This window comes from Neopsephotus bourkii, unplaced genomic scaffold (genome assembly GCF_033783945.1).
Source record: "Neopsephotus bourkii isolate Nb327-2 ecotype Australia unplaced genomic scaffold, CSIRO-AGI_Nbou_v1 NB_904, whole genome shotgun sequence".
NCBI lineage: Eukaryota > Metazoa > Chordata > Aves > Psittaciformes > Psittacidae > Neopsephotus > Neopsephotus bourkii.
The window spans coordinates 163253-177698 of NW_026901398.1; the positions used below are offsets into that span (position 1 = coordinate 163253).

The 14446-nt window shown below is 58.3% G+C and overlaps 3 protein-coding genes across 5 annotated transcripts in view; 1 reads left to right on the forward strand and 2 right to left on the reverse strand.

The window, feature by feature from the left end:
• Nucleotides 1–30: 30 nt before the first annotated feature.
• Nucleotides 31–5053, reverse strand: CERS2 (ceramide synthase 2). The gene is made up of 11 exons (XM_061357472.1): nucleotides 4938–5053; nucleotides 3746–3919; nucleotides 3322–3439; nucleotides 3086–3204; nucleotides 1855–1912; nucleotides 1720–1770; nucleotides 1434–1526; nucleotides 1158–1286; nucleotides 654–760; nucleotides 399–552; nucleotides 31–184 (listed from the first exon to the last, which is right to left on the reverse strand). Exons 2-11 carry the CDS (start codon nucleotides 3916–3918, stop codon nucleotides 62–64), a joined length of 1125 nt encoding a protein of 374 aa, XP_061213456.1. The 5' UTR covers nucleotide 3919; nucleotides 4938–5053; the 3' UTR covers nucleotides 31–61.
• A 343-nt stretch (nucleotides 5054–5396) lies between these two features.
• On the reverse strand, nucleotides 5397–10024 carry MINDY1 (MINDY lysine 48 deubiquitinase 1). Of its 2 annotated transcripts, none has more exons than XM_061357482.1 (9): nucleotides 9514–10024; nucleotides 9339–9396; nucleotides 9189–9253; nucleotides 8906–9064; nucleotides 6485–6587; nucleotides 6247–6389; nucleotides 5965–6156; nucleotides 5703–5840; nucleotides 5397–5555 (listed from the first exon to the last, which is right to left on the reverse strand). In XM_061357482.1, the coding sequence occupies exons 1-9, from the start codon at nucleotides 9943–9945 to the stop codon at nucleotides 5487–5489; spliced, it is 1359 nt and encodes a 452-aa protein (XP_061213466.1). In that variant the 5' UTR covers nucleotides 9946–10024; the 3' UTR covers nucleotides 5397–5486. The 2 variants fall into 2 exon arrangements, with proteins under 2 accessions (XP_061213466.1, XP_061213465.1); XM_061357481.1 differs by having other exon boundaries at nucleotides 5703–5867; nucleotides 9514–10023.
• Nucleotides 10025–13502: 3478 nt separating this feature from the next.
• Nucleotides 13503–14446, forward strand: part of PRUNE1 (prune exopolyphosphatase 1) — a 33890-nt gene continuing 32946 nt past the window's right edge. For both annotated transcript variants that reach the window (XM_061357484.1, XM_061357483.1), the window contains exon 1: nucleotides 13503–13670. In XM_061357484.1, the coding sequence (XP_061213468.1) occupies nucleotides 13524–13670 (147 nt within the window). In that variant the 5' untranslated portion in view covers nucleotides 13503–13523. The remainder of the gene's footprint in view (nucleotides 13671–14446) is intronic.

Below are 14446 nucleotides of genomic sequence, written 5' to 3' on the forward strand. Positions count from 1 at the left end.
AGCGGCTGCACCCGGAGGGGTTTTGGGGGGGGGGTACCCCCATGGCGGTGGCTCCGGTGGCTCAGTCGGTTTTGCGGTGGTTGTTGTTGAGCACCGGGTGCCCGTTGGACAGGGGCCCGTTCTTCTCCTCCTCCTCCTCCGAGTTGTCCGTCTCCTCGCGGTCGCTCCTCTCGTCCTCCACCACCTATGGGGGGACAAAGGGGGGGGCTCAGCTTCCCCCATTGCAACCACCGCGGTTTGACCCCCTCCATGGGCACCAGTCAGACCCACACGGGGGCAGAGACCCCACACACGCAGGGAGCCATCCATGGCACCAGAGCCTCCAGTCCCCGTTGAGTTGCTCAACCCAGCTCCACGATTTGGGGCTCTCCATCGTCCCCCCCCAGTCCCCCTCTTGCCTTTCCAGTTATGAACTTCTGGGCCATGCGGATGATGAGGTAGGCCCAGAAGATGTGCAGCGACTGCAGCACGGCCATCATGAAGTTAAAGAAGTAGTAGCCAAAGAAGGCCGGGTAGAGCTCCAGCGGGTAAACCACGGTGCAGTGCATGATCCTGCCGGGAGAAGCAGCTCCGTTATGGGCAGGGACCAGGATCCTGCCCCCCCTCCATGCCCCATGGGTCTCCCTGCCCCATGGCTCAGTGTCATCGCTCACCAGAAGGGCAGAATGACCAAGCGGGTGATGATGAAGACGGCGGCGAAGATGATGAAGATGTTGTTGCAGGTGTTCCTCCAGCCGGCGTAGTTGAACATCTTGGCAGACTGGGGGGGGACAGGGGGTGAGTGATGGAGACAGAGGTGAAGATGCAGGGGAGAGCTCAGAGCAGCTCCTAAAGGGGCTGCAGGGAACCTGGAGAGGGGCTTGGGACAAGGGATGCAGGGCCAGGGCAAGGGGAATGGCTTGAACCTGCCCGAGGGGAGACTGAGCTGAGCTCTTAGGCAGAAGCTCTTCCCTGTGAGGGTGCTGAGGCGCTGGCACAGGGTGCCCAGAGAAGCTGTGGCTGCCCCATCCCTGGCAGTGCTCAAGGCCAGGTTGGACACAGGGGCTTGGAGCATCCTGCTCCAGTGGAAGGGGTCCCTGCCATGGCTTTAGATGAGCTTTAAGGTCCCTTCAACCCAACCCATGCCCTGGTTCCCTGGGGAGGTGGCTGGGCTGTACCTCCAGCAGATAGTCCGAGGAGTCGTGCAGGGCCATGATGAGCGTCCCCGCACGGATGTAGTTGGCAAACCAGGAGAAGCTGATGAGGATGATGGTGGCCACGTGGTGGATGATCTGCTCCTTGAAGTCCTGCACCCACAAAAAGGGGGGGAGCTGGAGGCTGGAGCAGGCTCCAAACACCACAACCTGCTCGTAGCCGAGATCCCCATCACAGCCCCAGAGGGTGAAGAACCCCCTGCCAAGGTGCCCCCAGTGAGCCCCACTGCCCCAGCCCACCTTGCGCTTGACATCGGAGGCGATGCTGAAGAGCAGGGACCAGTAGAAGGAGAGCTCGATCATGTAGTACCAGTACTGGGAGGGCAGCATGCTCTGAAAGCCAAGAGACAGCTCAAGGGCTTCACCCCATCCCGTGGGCACCCACAGCACTCAACCCCCTTCTCCCTGTGCATCACCCAGACCCACCTGGGTGCCAGGGACACCCCACACACCCAGAGAGATCCTCCACAGCAGCGGGGGCTCTGGACCCTGCTGCCCAGGGGGCAGGGATGGGGCTGGAGCTCACCTGGATGGGGTATCCCTTCCACACCTCCCGGAGGTCGTAGAACCAGGGTTTCTGTGGGATGTGGAGGGGTTAGAGGGGACTGGTGGGGCTGATGGGGCAGGGGAAGGGGAAGGGGAAGGGGGGGGCAATACTTACATCCACTATAACAGCCATGCCAGCAATGAAAGCAATAAGGTAAAAGGTGAATCTCCAACTGGAAAAAGGAAGCAGATGGTCCTCAGGTGGGCACCGGGAGAGGGAGGGAGGGAGAAGGACGGACCCACCAGCCCCGTGTCCCCCCGTCCCCTGGGTCCTCCCAGCCACAGGGGTGTCCCACAGGGTGACGGTGATGGGGATGGGGATGGAGATGGGGATAATGATGGGGATAATGGTGGGGATAATGGTGGGGACAGTGATGGAGACAATGATAGGGATGGAGATGGGGATGGGGATGGAGATGGTGATGGAAATGGGGACGGTGATAGAGATGGGGATAGTGATGGGGATAATGGTGGGGACAGTGATGGAGACAATGATAGGGATGGAGATGGTGATGGGGACAATGATGGCGACAATGATGGAGATGGGGATGGGGACAATGACAGGCACAGTGATGGGGATGGCGATGGGGACAATGATGGGGACAGTGATGGGGATGGTGATGGGGACGGTGATGGGGATGGCAATGGGGAGAATGATGGGGACGGTGATGGGGATGGCGATGGGGACAGCGATGGGGACAATGATGGGGATGGCAATGGGGACAATGATGGGGACGGTGATGGGGATGGCGATGGGGACGGCGATGGGGACAATGATGGGGATGGCAATGGGGACAATGATGGGGACGGTGATGGGGATGGCAATGGGGACAATGATGGGGACAATGATGGGGATGGCCATGGGGACAATGATGGGGACAGTGATGGGGATGGCAATGGGGACAATGATGGGGACGGTGATGGGGATGGCAATGGGGACAATGATGGGGACAGTGATAGGGACAGTGATGGGGATGGCAATGGGGACAATGATGGGGACAGTGATGGGGATGGCAATGGGGACAATGATGGGGACAGTGATGGGGATGGCAACGGGGACAATGATGGGGATGGTGATGGGGATGGCAATGGGGACTACGATGGGGACAGTGATGGGGACTGTGACGGGGATGGGGACGGCGATGGGGACGGTGATGGGGATGGCAATGGGGACAATGATGGGGATGGTGATGGGGATGGCAACGGGGACAATGATGGGGATGGTGTGGGGTGGTGGGGTGTGGGGGTGTGGGGTGTGGGGGATGGGGACAGTTATAGGGACAGTGATGGGGATGGCAATGGGGACAATGGTAGGGACTGTGATGGGGACAGGCCCGGGGTCTCACCTGGCCTCCCTGAACTTCTTGAGCAGGCTGGGCCGGTCCTGGTTGCGGCGGCGGCGGAACCAGCGCTCCACTTGCCGCACGGTGCAGCCGCTCTTCTTGGAGAGCATCTCCACATCAGCCTGGGGACAGCGGGGCCACCACCACCGTCACACAGGGACCCGGCTCTGCTGCTCGTATCCCCCTCCCCAGCCACACCAAGCCCCTTTTGGGGGCACCCCCCCCCCCCAGCACCTCACCTGCTTGGGGTGCTTGGAGGTGGCAGCGTAGAACTTCTCCAGCACGGGGTTAGGGGTGGCTTTTAACCTGATCTTCTCCTTGACGTTCAGCAGCCCGGCCAGGGGGGTGGCCACGTACCTGGGCAGGGAGCAGGGGACCCAAGGGGTCGTTTCGGTGCCCCTTGGTTGATGCGGCCCCATCACAGCCCCCTCAGCGCCTGTTTCCCCATCCCGCTGTGGGGTTTCAGCACCCAAAGGCCCTGTGGCCTCCCCAACAAAGCCCCCTCTGTTTGCCCCAAGCATCGCTCCTGGAGGATGCACAAAGCCGGATTGTGGCTGCACAAAGCTCGGTGTGGACTGGGATGGGGGACACGGGGCAGGACCCCAGGGTGGCCCCATCGCAGCACCATGGGGGGGGTCCCTGTCGCAAGGGGAAGGGACTCACGTCTCAAAGAGGTGCCGGACAACGAGGAAGACGAAGGCCAAGGGGATGGTGATGTAGAGGTCGGAGGCTTTGGCGTAGACGCGCCCATCCCGGTCCTCCAGGTCGGCCCAGGTGAGGTTCGCCGGGAGCCAGAGCCGCTCCCACCAGAAGCAGTTGTACAAGGCCTGGAACATGCTGGGAAGGAGCAGGGGAGAGGTGAGGGGGGGGCCCTGGCACCGAACCCCCCCCCCCTTCCCTTCAGCTCCCGGCTCCGCGGGACTTTGCTCCCGGCCGCCGAGGGGTCAGCGGGTGAACATTAACCGGAGCCGTGGCACCGGCCCCAGGGAGGAACCCGAGTCCCCACCGCGGGGACTTCCCCGTTTGCAGGGGTTCGAACGGGAGCCCCTCGGTAGCGGCCGGGCCCGGGCGCCCGCCCAGGCCTGGATTAGGGCTCTGCCAACGGGACAATGAGCGCTTTGTGCCTTAAAAAGGCTCCTGACGGGCACCGGGAGGGAGCGGGCAGCGCGGGGCCGTCCCCGCTGCCACCGGGGGGCTCGGTGCAGGCCGGGTTTGAGGGGGGGGTCCGCGAAGCCCCCCCAGCGTGGAGCAGGGGCTCAGGGAAGCAGCGGGGCCGGTTCTGCGGGGGAAGGCGGCCCCGAGTCCCGTTGAACCGGGGTGGGCAGGGCCGCGGGCACGTAACGGGAACGCAACGGGAACGTAACGGGAACGTAACGGGAACGCAACGGGAACGCAACGAGCAGGGGGAGGCGGGGGGAGGCCCCGGCCCCCCGCGTTCACCGGGGCCCCGCTGCCGCCGCGGAGGAGCGGAGGAGCCGGAACCGCCGCGGGGCTGAACGGGGAGGGGGGGGGGGCACAACCGGGGTTCAGGCCCCCCCCGGACCGGTTGAGGAGCGACCCCGCCGGAACCCGCGCGTCCCGGGGGCAGAACCGGGCCCCGCTGCGCAGCGACCCCGCCCCGGGGTTCCGGGTCCCCGCCGCCTGCGGGGTCGCGGGGAGGGACGGCCCGGGACGGTCCCAGCGGGGGCGGCACAGACCGGGGAGCACCGGAGAGGCCCGGTCTGACGGGGGGGGGTGGGGGTGGAAGGGACCCGGGCCCAGCCCCCAGCCCACCCCCCCCCCCCAACCCGGTACTGGTAGCACCCAGGCCTCCCCCCCTCCCCCCACCCGCACCCCCTCCCCTCCCCCCACTCACGCGCCGCCGCCCGGAGCCGCCGCCGCCGCCTCGCGCCAGGCAGCGGGCGGGAGTGACGTCACCGCCAGCACCGAAGGCCCTGAGGGGAACGGGGCGGGGCGGGGCGGGGCCGCCAGGCCTGGGCAATCGAGCGCCGAGACGAGGAGCGGAAGGGCCCGTCCGTGGGTACCCCCCCCCCCCCCGCCCCAGGCCCCCGTGTCCGTGGGGTCCGGGAGCCCGCAGCGATGTCAGAGCCAGACCCAGACCCATGCACATGGGGACGAGTCCTTTATTCGCCAAGCGCTAAGGCCACGGTTCAGACACGGGGGGGATTGGGGGTGTGACCCCCCCATCCGAGTCCCCCTGCGGGGGGATCCCCCCCGTGTTAAGGCCACTGGAAAGATTTGGGTGGTCCCAGCAGTGGGGGGGGGTAAGGACCCCCCATTCCTCCATGCGTTTTCCCTGCTTCCTGCCCCAGGTACACCCTGGAGGCCAGGATGGGAAGTTGGGGGTCTCTGGATGTGGGGACCCCCCCCACACACACAAGCCCCTGAGGAGCCCCCATAGGGGCTATAGGATGACACAGTCCAAGTCTGGCTTCTGCCGCTGCCTCTGCTCCCCGGGCGGCCGCCCCCGGCCCTGTGGGTGCAACAAAGGGGGTGGAAGGACCCATAGAAACCCCCCCCCATCCATCCATCACCCCCCTGGCCCAGGCGGTGGGGCAGAGCAGGGAGGGGGGGGAAGCACCCACACCCCCCCCTCCATTATATCCCCAGCCCCATGTACCTGCACTGGGGCCTGTGGCTGCTGCTGGGGGTGATGGCGATGCTGAGGATGCTGCTGCTGCTGCTGGTACTCCTCCTGCTGCAGCTGCTGCGCCAGCTCCAGGTCACTGAGGGTGGAGGGTTCCTGCCCCTGCTGCTGCTGCAGGGACAGCGCGATCAGGTAATCCTATGGGGGACGACACAAAAAGGTTCCTCAGCACAGCAGCACCCCCGGAGCTGGGATGGGACCCGCGTGTCCCTTGCTGCCACCCATTGTCCCCTACCTGGTCCACTTGTCTCTGCTGGTGTTGGTGCTCTGGGGGGGCCGCAGCAGCCCCTTCCTTGCCCGGTGTGTGGCTGAGGTGGAAATCGGTGTCACAGAAGCAACTGTCCCCATCCACGTTGTGGAGGCTTTCCCAAACCACCTTCTCCTCCTGCAGGAAGCCCTGGTCCGTCACCAGCAGGTAAAGGTGGCCCTGGGGAGAGGGGGAGAAGGGGGCAGCGGCTCCCAGCCAGCCCTCGGTGGGGCTGGAAGGCAGGGGGGGAAGAAGGGGCTGGTGCTGCACCTTGTGCTTGATCATGGTGCTGAAGTGGTTGTTGCGGAAGAAGACGCTGAGCTCGCCCTCCCTGACGGCCCCCGTGAGCTCACACAGCCCATGGTAGGTGAGCTGGGAGGCCGTGGACTCCAGGAACTGCTCTGCCACCAGCCCTATGGGGGGGGACACACACAGGGGGTGGCAGTGGGGCTGGGGTGACCAGCACCCCCCCCCCCATAGGGACCACAGCAGGGCAAGGGGGGGTTACCTTCGCTCACCAGGCTGGAGTCACTCGCCTGCTTGCAGGTGATGATCTTCTCCACCAGTTGGTTGTAGCTGAGCTTGCCCACGGCCTGCACCACCTCCGGGCTCTGCAAGGAGGGGACACTGAGCACCAGCGCTGGGGGGACCTGTCCCCAAACCCACAGCAGCCCCGGGGGGAGGTTAGGGGGGTTGGACCTTCCCCAACCAAGCTGGACCATGGCTCCATCATGGGGATGTCCAAGAAGCTGAGCTGGTGGCTTCCACCATGGGGAAGGGTTTGGGTTGGAAAGGATCTTCAAGATCATCCAGTCCAACCTTATGCGGTGTTGTGGGGTTGGGTTGGGGTTGTTGTTTGTGGGGTGGTGGTGTTGTTGGGGTTGGGTTGGGGTTTGTTGTTTTGTGGGGTGGTGGTGTTGTGGGGTTTGGGTTTGGAAAGGACCTTCAAGATCACCCAGTCCAACCTCCTGCCATAGGCAGGAACTAGGTCAGGTCCATAGCCCCATCCATAGCATCACAGAAGGGTTTGGGTTGGAAAGGACCTTCAAGATCATCCAGCCCAACCTTGTGCCACCAGCAGGGACATCATCCACTAGGTCAGGTCCAAAGCCCCATGCACAGCACCACAGAAGGGTTTGGGTTTGGAAAGGACCTTCAAGATCATCCAGTCCAACCTCCTGCCATAGGCAGGAACTAGGTCAGGTCCAAAGCCCCATCCATAGCATCATAGAAGGGTTTGGGTTTGGAAAGGACCTTCAAGATCATCCAGTCCAACCTTATGCTACAGGCAGGAACTAGGTCAGGTCCAAAGCCCCATCCATAGCATCATAGAAGGGTCTGGGTTGGAAAGGACCTTCAAGATCACCCAGTCCAACCTTGTGCCATAGGCAGGAACTGGGTCAGGTCCAAAGCCCCATCCATAGCATCATAGAAGGGTCTGGGTTGGAAAGGACCTTCAAGATCACCCAGTCCAACCTTGTGCCATAGGCAGGAACTGGGTCAGGTCCATAGCCCCATCCATAGCATCACAGAAGGGTTTGGGTTGGAAACGACCTTCAAGATCATCCAGTCCAACCTCCTGCCATAGGCAGGGACATCATCCACTAGGTCAGGTCTAAAGCCCCATCCATAGCATCACAGAAGGGTTTGGAAAGGACCCTCAAAACTCATCTAGACCAGGGGCAGGGCCACCTTCCACAAGAGCAGGTTGCTCCAAGCCCCTGTATCCAACCTGACCTTGAGTGCTCCCAACAATGGGGCATCCACAACTTCTCTTGGCAACACGTTCCAGTGTCCCACCACCCTCACTGTAAAATACTTCTTCTTTATGCCCCATCTAAAGGGACACAAGGAGTTTATGCCCCTCTTCCAGTTTAAACCCATTGCCCCTTGCCCTGTCACCCAGCTCATGGTAAAAACCTTCTCTCCATCCTCCCTCTACTCCTCTTACAGAATCATAGAACAGTTTGGGTTGGAAAGGGCCTTGAGATCATCCAGTTCCAACCCCCTGCCATGGGCAGGGACACCTCACACTAAATCAGGGCACCCAAGGCTCTGTTCAGCCCAGCCTTGAACACTGCCAGGGATGGAGCATTCACAGCCTCCCTGGGCACCCATTCCAGTGCCTCAGCACCCTCACAGTGAGGAACTTCTTCCTTAGATCCAATCTAAACTTCCCCTGTTTCAGTTTGAACCCATTACCCCTTGTCCTGTCACTGCAGTCCCTAATGAAGAGTCCATCCCCAGCATCCCCATAGGCCCCCTTCAGACACTGGAAGCTGCTCTGAGGTCTCCACACAGCTTCTCTTCTCCAGGCTGAACAGCCCCAACTTTCTCAGCCTGGCTCCATACAGGAGCTGCTCCAGCCCCTGAGCATCCTCGTGGCCTCCTCTGGACTTGTTCCAACAGCTCCATGTCCTTTTGATGTTGAGGACACCAGAACTGCACACAGTGCTCCAGGTGAGGTCTCACCAGAGCAGAATAAAGGGGCAGGATCACCTCCATGACTGCTGCTCACGCTCCTTTTGATGCAGCCCAGGATACGGTTGGTTTCTGGGCTGCAAGCGCACACTGAACCCTGCTCATGTTCAGTTTCTCATGGACCAGCACCCCCAAGTCCTTCTCCTTGGGCTGCTCTGAATCTCTTCTCTGCCCAGCCTGTAGCTGTGCCTGGGATTGCTCCCACCCAGGTGTAGGACCTTGCACTTGGCATGGTTAAACTCCATGAGGTTGGCATCAGCCCACCTCCCAAGCGTGTCAAGGTCCCTCTGGATCCCATTCCTTCCCTCCATCATATCAACCGAACCCCATAGCTTGGTGCCATCAGCAAACTGCTCCTTTTCTCCAGGATGACCCCAGCTCTTCACAGCATTGGTGCTGCAGCCCTTGGCTCACTCCCTGGCCCCACAGCAGCCATGGGGCAGCTCACCTGGGGGTCCACCAGCCAGCCGTGGTAGAGCGGGACGTTGAGGAGGTCGAAGACGATGCACTCCGGTGTGTACTCGAAGTCTGAGACCCCCGTGAACCTCACATTGACATCCAGCCCCGTTGAGAGCTTGGGGAGCACCATCATGGAGTCACTGATGTTCTGGGGGGCAAGAATGGGGGGGGTTGCTTGGGAAGGGGGCTGGCACCCCAAGCCCTGCACCCCAAGGCCACCGGAGCTCCCTAATATGGAAGGGAGCAGGATTTGGGCTGGGATTGCTCCTCACCTGCTGGAAGTTGAGCTGCAGCCCCTCCGATGGCTCCCGGGGCTGGGTGGCCAAGATGCAGTCCCCTGCAAGGCAATGCAGTGAGGCCCTGGGGAGGCCCCGGTGAGCCCCGGTGCCACCGCACTGGCAGCAGGACAGGGACAGCCTCACCCAAATGTGCCATCAGCTCCTCGGCCGTGACCACCTCCTTCTGCGGGGGCAGCTTCACCTGGAAGCAGCGAGAGGCTGAGGAGCATCCCCAGACCCCTTCCCCTCCTGATCCAGAGGGATTTGAGGCCAATCCCCCCCCATCCCACCCAGGTCCTCCCCTCTGCACCCCACTTGCCTTCCACTGCAGGAGGAGGATGTTCATGATGGCGAGGAGCGGGCAGGGCCCGTTCTCACTCTGCATGATGACCGGGGTCCTCTCGCCCTTCCAGCTGATCCACTTCACGCAGTAGAATTCCTCCTCCGCTTCCTGACTCGGGGGCTGGATCTGGGGGGGCTCTGAGGGTAACCCCAGTGCCCCAGCACTGGAGGTGGACACGGGGGGACCCGGCAGGGACCCCCCATCCTCCTCACACTGCTTCTCCTCAGCATCCTCCTGCAGATGCTCAATGGGGGGGAGATGTGGGGCACAAGATGCATCCGGTGCTGGGATCTCCTCGCTTCCAGTCGGCTTTTCCTCCCCACCAATGGCCTCTTCTAGAAGCTGGGGAGTCCCTTTCCCATTGGAAGGGGCTGGGAGCATCCCTTCCTGCTCCGGTGGCTGCTCCATCAGGAGCCTCACTGTGGTGTCCTGCCTTGAGTGGGTCTGGATCAGGCTCCTGGGAACACTCTATCCAGGAACAGCCGCATCCTAAATACCTCCATTAGAAGGGAAAAATCGGGTATTTCACTTAAAACCACGTATTTCAGTCCAATTTATTCCCTAGGAATGGCTCATGTAGCTTCAAGCTCCTCTTCCCAATTCCTCTCCATTCATTTCAGTTACTATCCGCCTCCCATTGGGAAGGGAAGAAGGAAAATCCCAAACCAACCTGGGAGGAACTGAGGGGTTCAATGGATCCGAAGCGGCGCAGGGAAAGGTTGGAATCCTGCTCTTCCACAGGGGTTTTCCTGCGAACTCTTTGGCCAAGATGCTCCTGCAGAGAGATTTGGGAAATCTGGCTTAGAAATCCTGGAATTTGAGGAAATTTGGCTTAGAAATCCTGGAATTCGAGGAAATTTGGCTTAGAAATCCTGGAATTCGAGGAAATTTGGCTTAGAAATCCTGGAATTTGAGGAAATTTGGCTTAGAAATCCTGGAATTTGAGGAAATTTGGCTTAGAAATCCTGGAATTTGAGGAAATTTGGCTTAGAAATCCTGGAATTCAAGGAAATTTGGTTTAGAAATCCTGGAAATTGAGGAAATTTGACTTAGAAATCCTGGAATTTGAGGAAATTTGGCTTAGAAATCCTGGAATTCGAGGAAATTTGGTTTAGAAATCCTGGAATTTGAGGAAATTTGGCTTAGAAATCCTGGAATTTGAGGAAATTTGGCTTAGAAATCCTGGAATTCGAGGAAATTTGGCTTAGAAATCCTGGAATTGGAGGAAATTTGGCTTAGAAATGCTGGAATTTGAGGAAATTTGGCTTAGAAATCCTGGAATTTGAGGAAATTTGGCTTAGAAATCCTGGAATTTGAGGAAATTTGGCTTAGAAATCCTGGAATTCAAGGAAATTTGGCTTAGAAATCCTGGAATTTGAGGAAATTTGGCTTAGAAATCCTGGAATTTGAGGAAATTTGGCTTAGAAATCCTGGAATTCGAGGAAATTTGGCTTAGAAATCCTGGAATTCGAGGAAATTTGGCTTAGAAATCCTGGAATTCGAGGAAATTTGGCTTAGAAATCCTGGAATTCGAGGAAATTTGGCTTAGAAATCCTGGAATTCGAGGAAATTTGACTTAGAAATCCTGGAATTTGAGGAAATTTGGCTTAGAAATGCTAGAATTTGAGGAAATTTGGCTTAGAAATCCTAGAATTTGAGGAAATTCAGCTTAGAAATCCTGGAATTTGAGGAAATTTGGCTCTGAACTCCTGAAGAGATTCAGGAACTTTGGCAACATTCAGGAATGTTGTGCCAGCAATCCTGGGTCTGGACCCTTGTATTCCCAAGGGGATTGGGGATGCTCTGAGAGAGATAGGGATGGAAACACCGGGGTTGGGTGGAAATTAGGTGGAAATTGGGTGGAAAAAGGGTTTTTTTGGGGGAGGTGATGAAATTCCAGGAGAAAATCAAGGATTTGGTGACCTCCAAGCTGCTCCCGCCTGGTTTAGGGCTGGAGCAAAGGGATTTTGGGAGAGAGGAAAGAAAGGGGATGGCGCCTAATGCCAAACATAGTAGTAGTAGTAGTAATAGTAGTATAATTAGTGTCCTTATTTAATGAGTAAGTAGCACAGAGGTGGAGCAATAACTACACCAACATTCCCAAGGAATAGACATGAAGAAATGCCATTAATAAACACATAAAGCACCATTCCTCCAGGAACAAATCCACAAACAAGGAACTAAAGCCAGAAAATGGGAAAGAAAAAGTGTGGGGGTGAAGGAAATGAATGCTCTTGGTGGAGCAATGGGTGGGAGGTGAGTAAAGAGCTGAGGGTTACTGGGTAAGGAAATGATGAGTAAGGATTTAATAACTGGGTAAGGAATTACTAAGGAGGAGATGGAGGAATGGGGTCAATGAGTGAGGGAATGTGGCTGGAATCTGGGAACGAAATGAAGTGGCGAGGAAAAATAAAGAAATTAAATAAAAGGAAATAAGTAAAATAAAATTAAAATAAAAGGAAAGGAAGTAAAGTGAAACAATTAAAGGGAAATAAAGGGAAATAATGGAAATAAAGGTAAATAAAGAGAATAAAGTGAAATAAAAAGAATGAAGGGAAATAAAGGGAAATACAGGGAAATACAGGGAAGTAAAGGGAAGTAAAGAGAAATAAAGGGAAATAAAGGGAAGTAAAGGGAATAAAGAGAAATAAAGGGAAATAAGGGGAACTAAAGGGAAGTAATGGGAATTAAAGGGAAATAATGGTAAATAAATAAACGGAAATAATGGGAATTAAAGGATAATAATAGTAAATAAATAAAGGGAAATAATAGGAATTAAAAGGGAAATAATGTTAAATAAATAAAGGAAAATAAGAATTAAAGGGAAATAATGGAGTTAAAGGGAAATAAGGGAAAATAAGGGGAAATAAGGAGAAATAAAGATAAATAAAGGGAAATAAATGGAAATAAAGGGAACCAAAGGGAGGTTGAGACCCGGCACTGCGGTCCCACGGAACGGGTCCCTCGCTCCCAGGAGCCGGCGCCGCTCCCGCCCCGCCAGGAGCCGGTTCTGGGGCACCGGGAGCCGGACAAACCCGCTCGGGGAGGCGGCTCCAGCCCCGGCCCAGCCCCAACCCCCCCCCCCCCCGGCAGCGGGGCCGGGGTCCCGGGGCCCTCCCACCCCCGGGGTCACCGCTCCGCAGCCCCCGGCCCGCGCTTACGGTGCAGCCGCTGCCGCCGGGGTCCGCGCCGCCGCCCGCCTGCTCCGTTCCTCCTTTTCCCTCTTTATTCCTCCTTTCCCCTCCTTTTTCCTCCCCTTTCCTTCTTTATTCCTGCCTTTTCCTTCTTTATTCCTGCCTTTTCCTTCTTTATTCCTGCCTTTTCCTTCTTTATTCCTACCTTTTCCTCCTTTATTCCTGCCTTTTCCTTCTTTATTTCTACCTTTTCCTTCTTTATTCCTGCCTTTTCCTTCTTTATTCCTGCTTTTCCCCTCTTTATTCCTGCTTTTCCTCTCTTTATTCCTCCTTTCCCTTCTTTATTCCTTTATCCTTCCTATCGGCTTTTTCCTTCTTTATTCTGCCTTGTTTTCCTCCCTTTCCCTTTATATATCTCACTTTTTCCCCCCTTTATTCCTCCCTTTCCCTTCTTTATCCCCCCTCTTTCCTCCTTTCCCCCTTCCTTTTCCCTTCTCCCTCCTTCCACCCTCTCCCCTCAGCCGGGAGGGCGGACTGACAGCAGGAGGAGGAGGAGGAGGAGGAGGAGGAGGAGGAAGAGGGGTGGGAAGCGAAGGCAGCGACTCCGCTTCCCTCCGGGAACACCGGAGCTTCCCGGTGCCTTCCCCACGCGAGGCCTAAGCGTTGGGAGCACCCCAAATCACCGGGATTTTCCCGTTTTAACGCTCGGTGCTGCGCGGGATGGGGTGGGGGGGGGTGTTAAAGGGGGGTTTGAGGTGTTTGGGGGGGATCAGGAGCCTTTTGGGGGGTCAATGGGGTACCCGCGACAATCACCTCCGCCTCAGGCCTCCGCGGCGGGGCCCGGCGCAAGGGATGCCGGGAAGGGGGCGGGCACCGCACCTGGGGGCGTGGCCGGGGCCGTCCCGTGTCGTAGCCGCTGGTACCGGGCGGGCCAGGGGCCGCATCCGGATCGGCGCCGGGATGGAGCGGTTCGTGGAGGGGAACCGGGCGGCTCTGCAGGTAGCGGGGCTGGGCGGAGTGGGGTGCAGGGGGTCAGGGTGCGGGGGAGGGAATTGGGATGCTCAGGGGATTGGGGTGCTCAGGGGTTCGGGATGCCCAAGGGGTTGGGATGCCCAAGGGGTTGGGATGCCCAAGGGGTTGGGATGCCCAAGGGGTTGGGATGCTGGGATGAGGGTGCAGAGGTTTAGGGTGCAGGGGAGGGAATTGGGATGCTCAGGGGTTCGGGATGCCCAAGGGGTTCGGGATGCCCAAGGGGTTGGGATGCGGGGGAACTGGGATGCTGGGATTAGGGTGCAGAGGTTTAGGGTGCTGGGGAGGGAATTGGGGTGCTCAGGAGACTGGGGTGTAGGGGTTTAGGGTAACAGGAGAGAGCAGTGAGCAGAGATTTAGGATGCTGGGTAGGGAATTGGGATGCTCAGGGGACTGGAGTACAGGGGTTGGGATGCCCAAGGGGTTGGGATGCTGGGGAAATGGAATGCTAGAGATGCAGAGGGTGCAGAGGTTTAGGGTGCATGGGAGGGAATTGGGATGCTCAGGGGACTGGGGTGCAGGGGTTTGGGGAGACAAGATGGAGCAGGGGCAGAGGTTTAGGGTGCACGGGAGTGAATTGGGATGCCCAAGGGGTTGGGATGCCCAAGGGGTTGGGATGTGGGGGAAATGGGATGCTTAAGCAGATGAGGGTGCAGAGGTTTAGGGTGCAAGGGAGGGAACTGGGATGCTCGGGGGATTGGGTGCAGGGGTTTGGGGTTCATGGGGACTGGGTGCTCAGGGGAGCA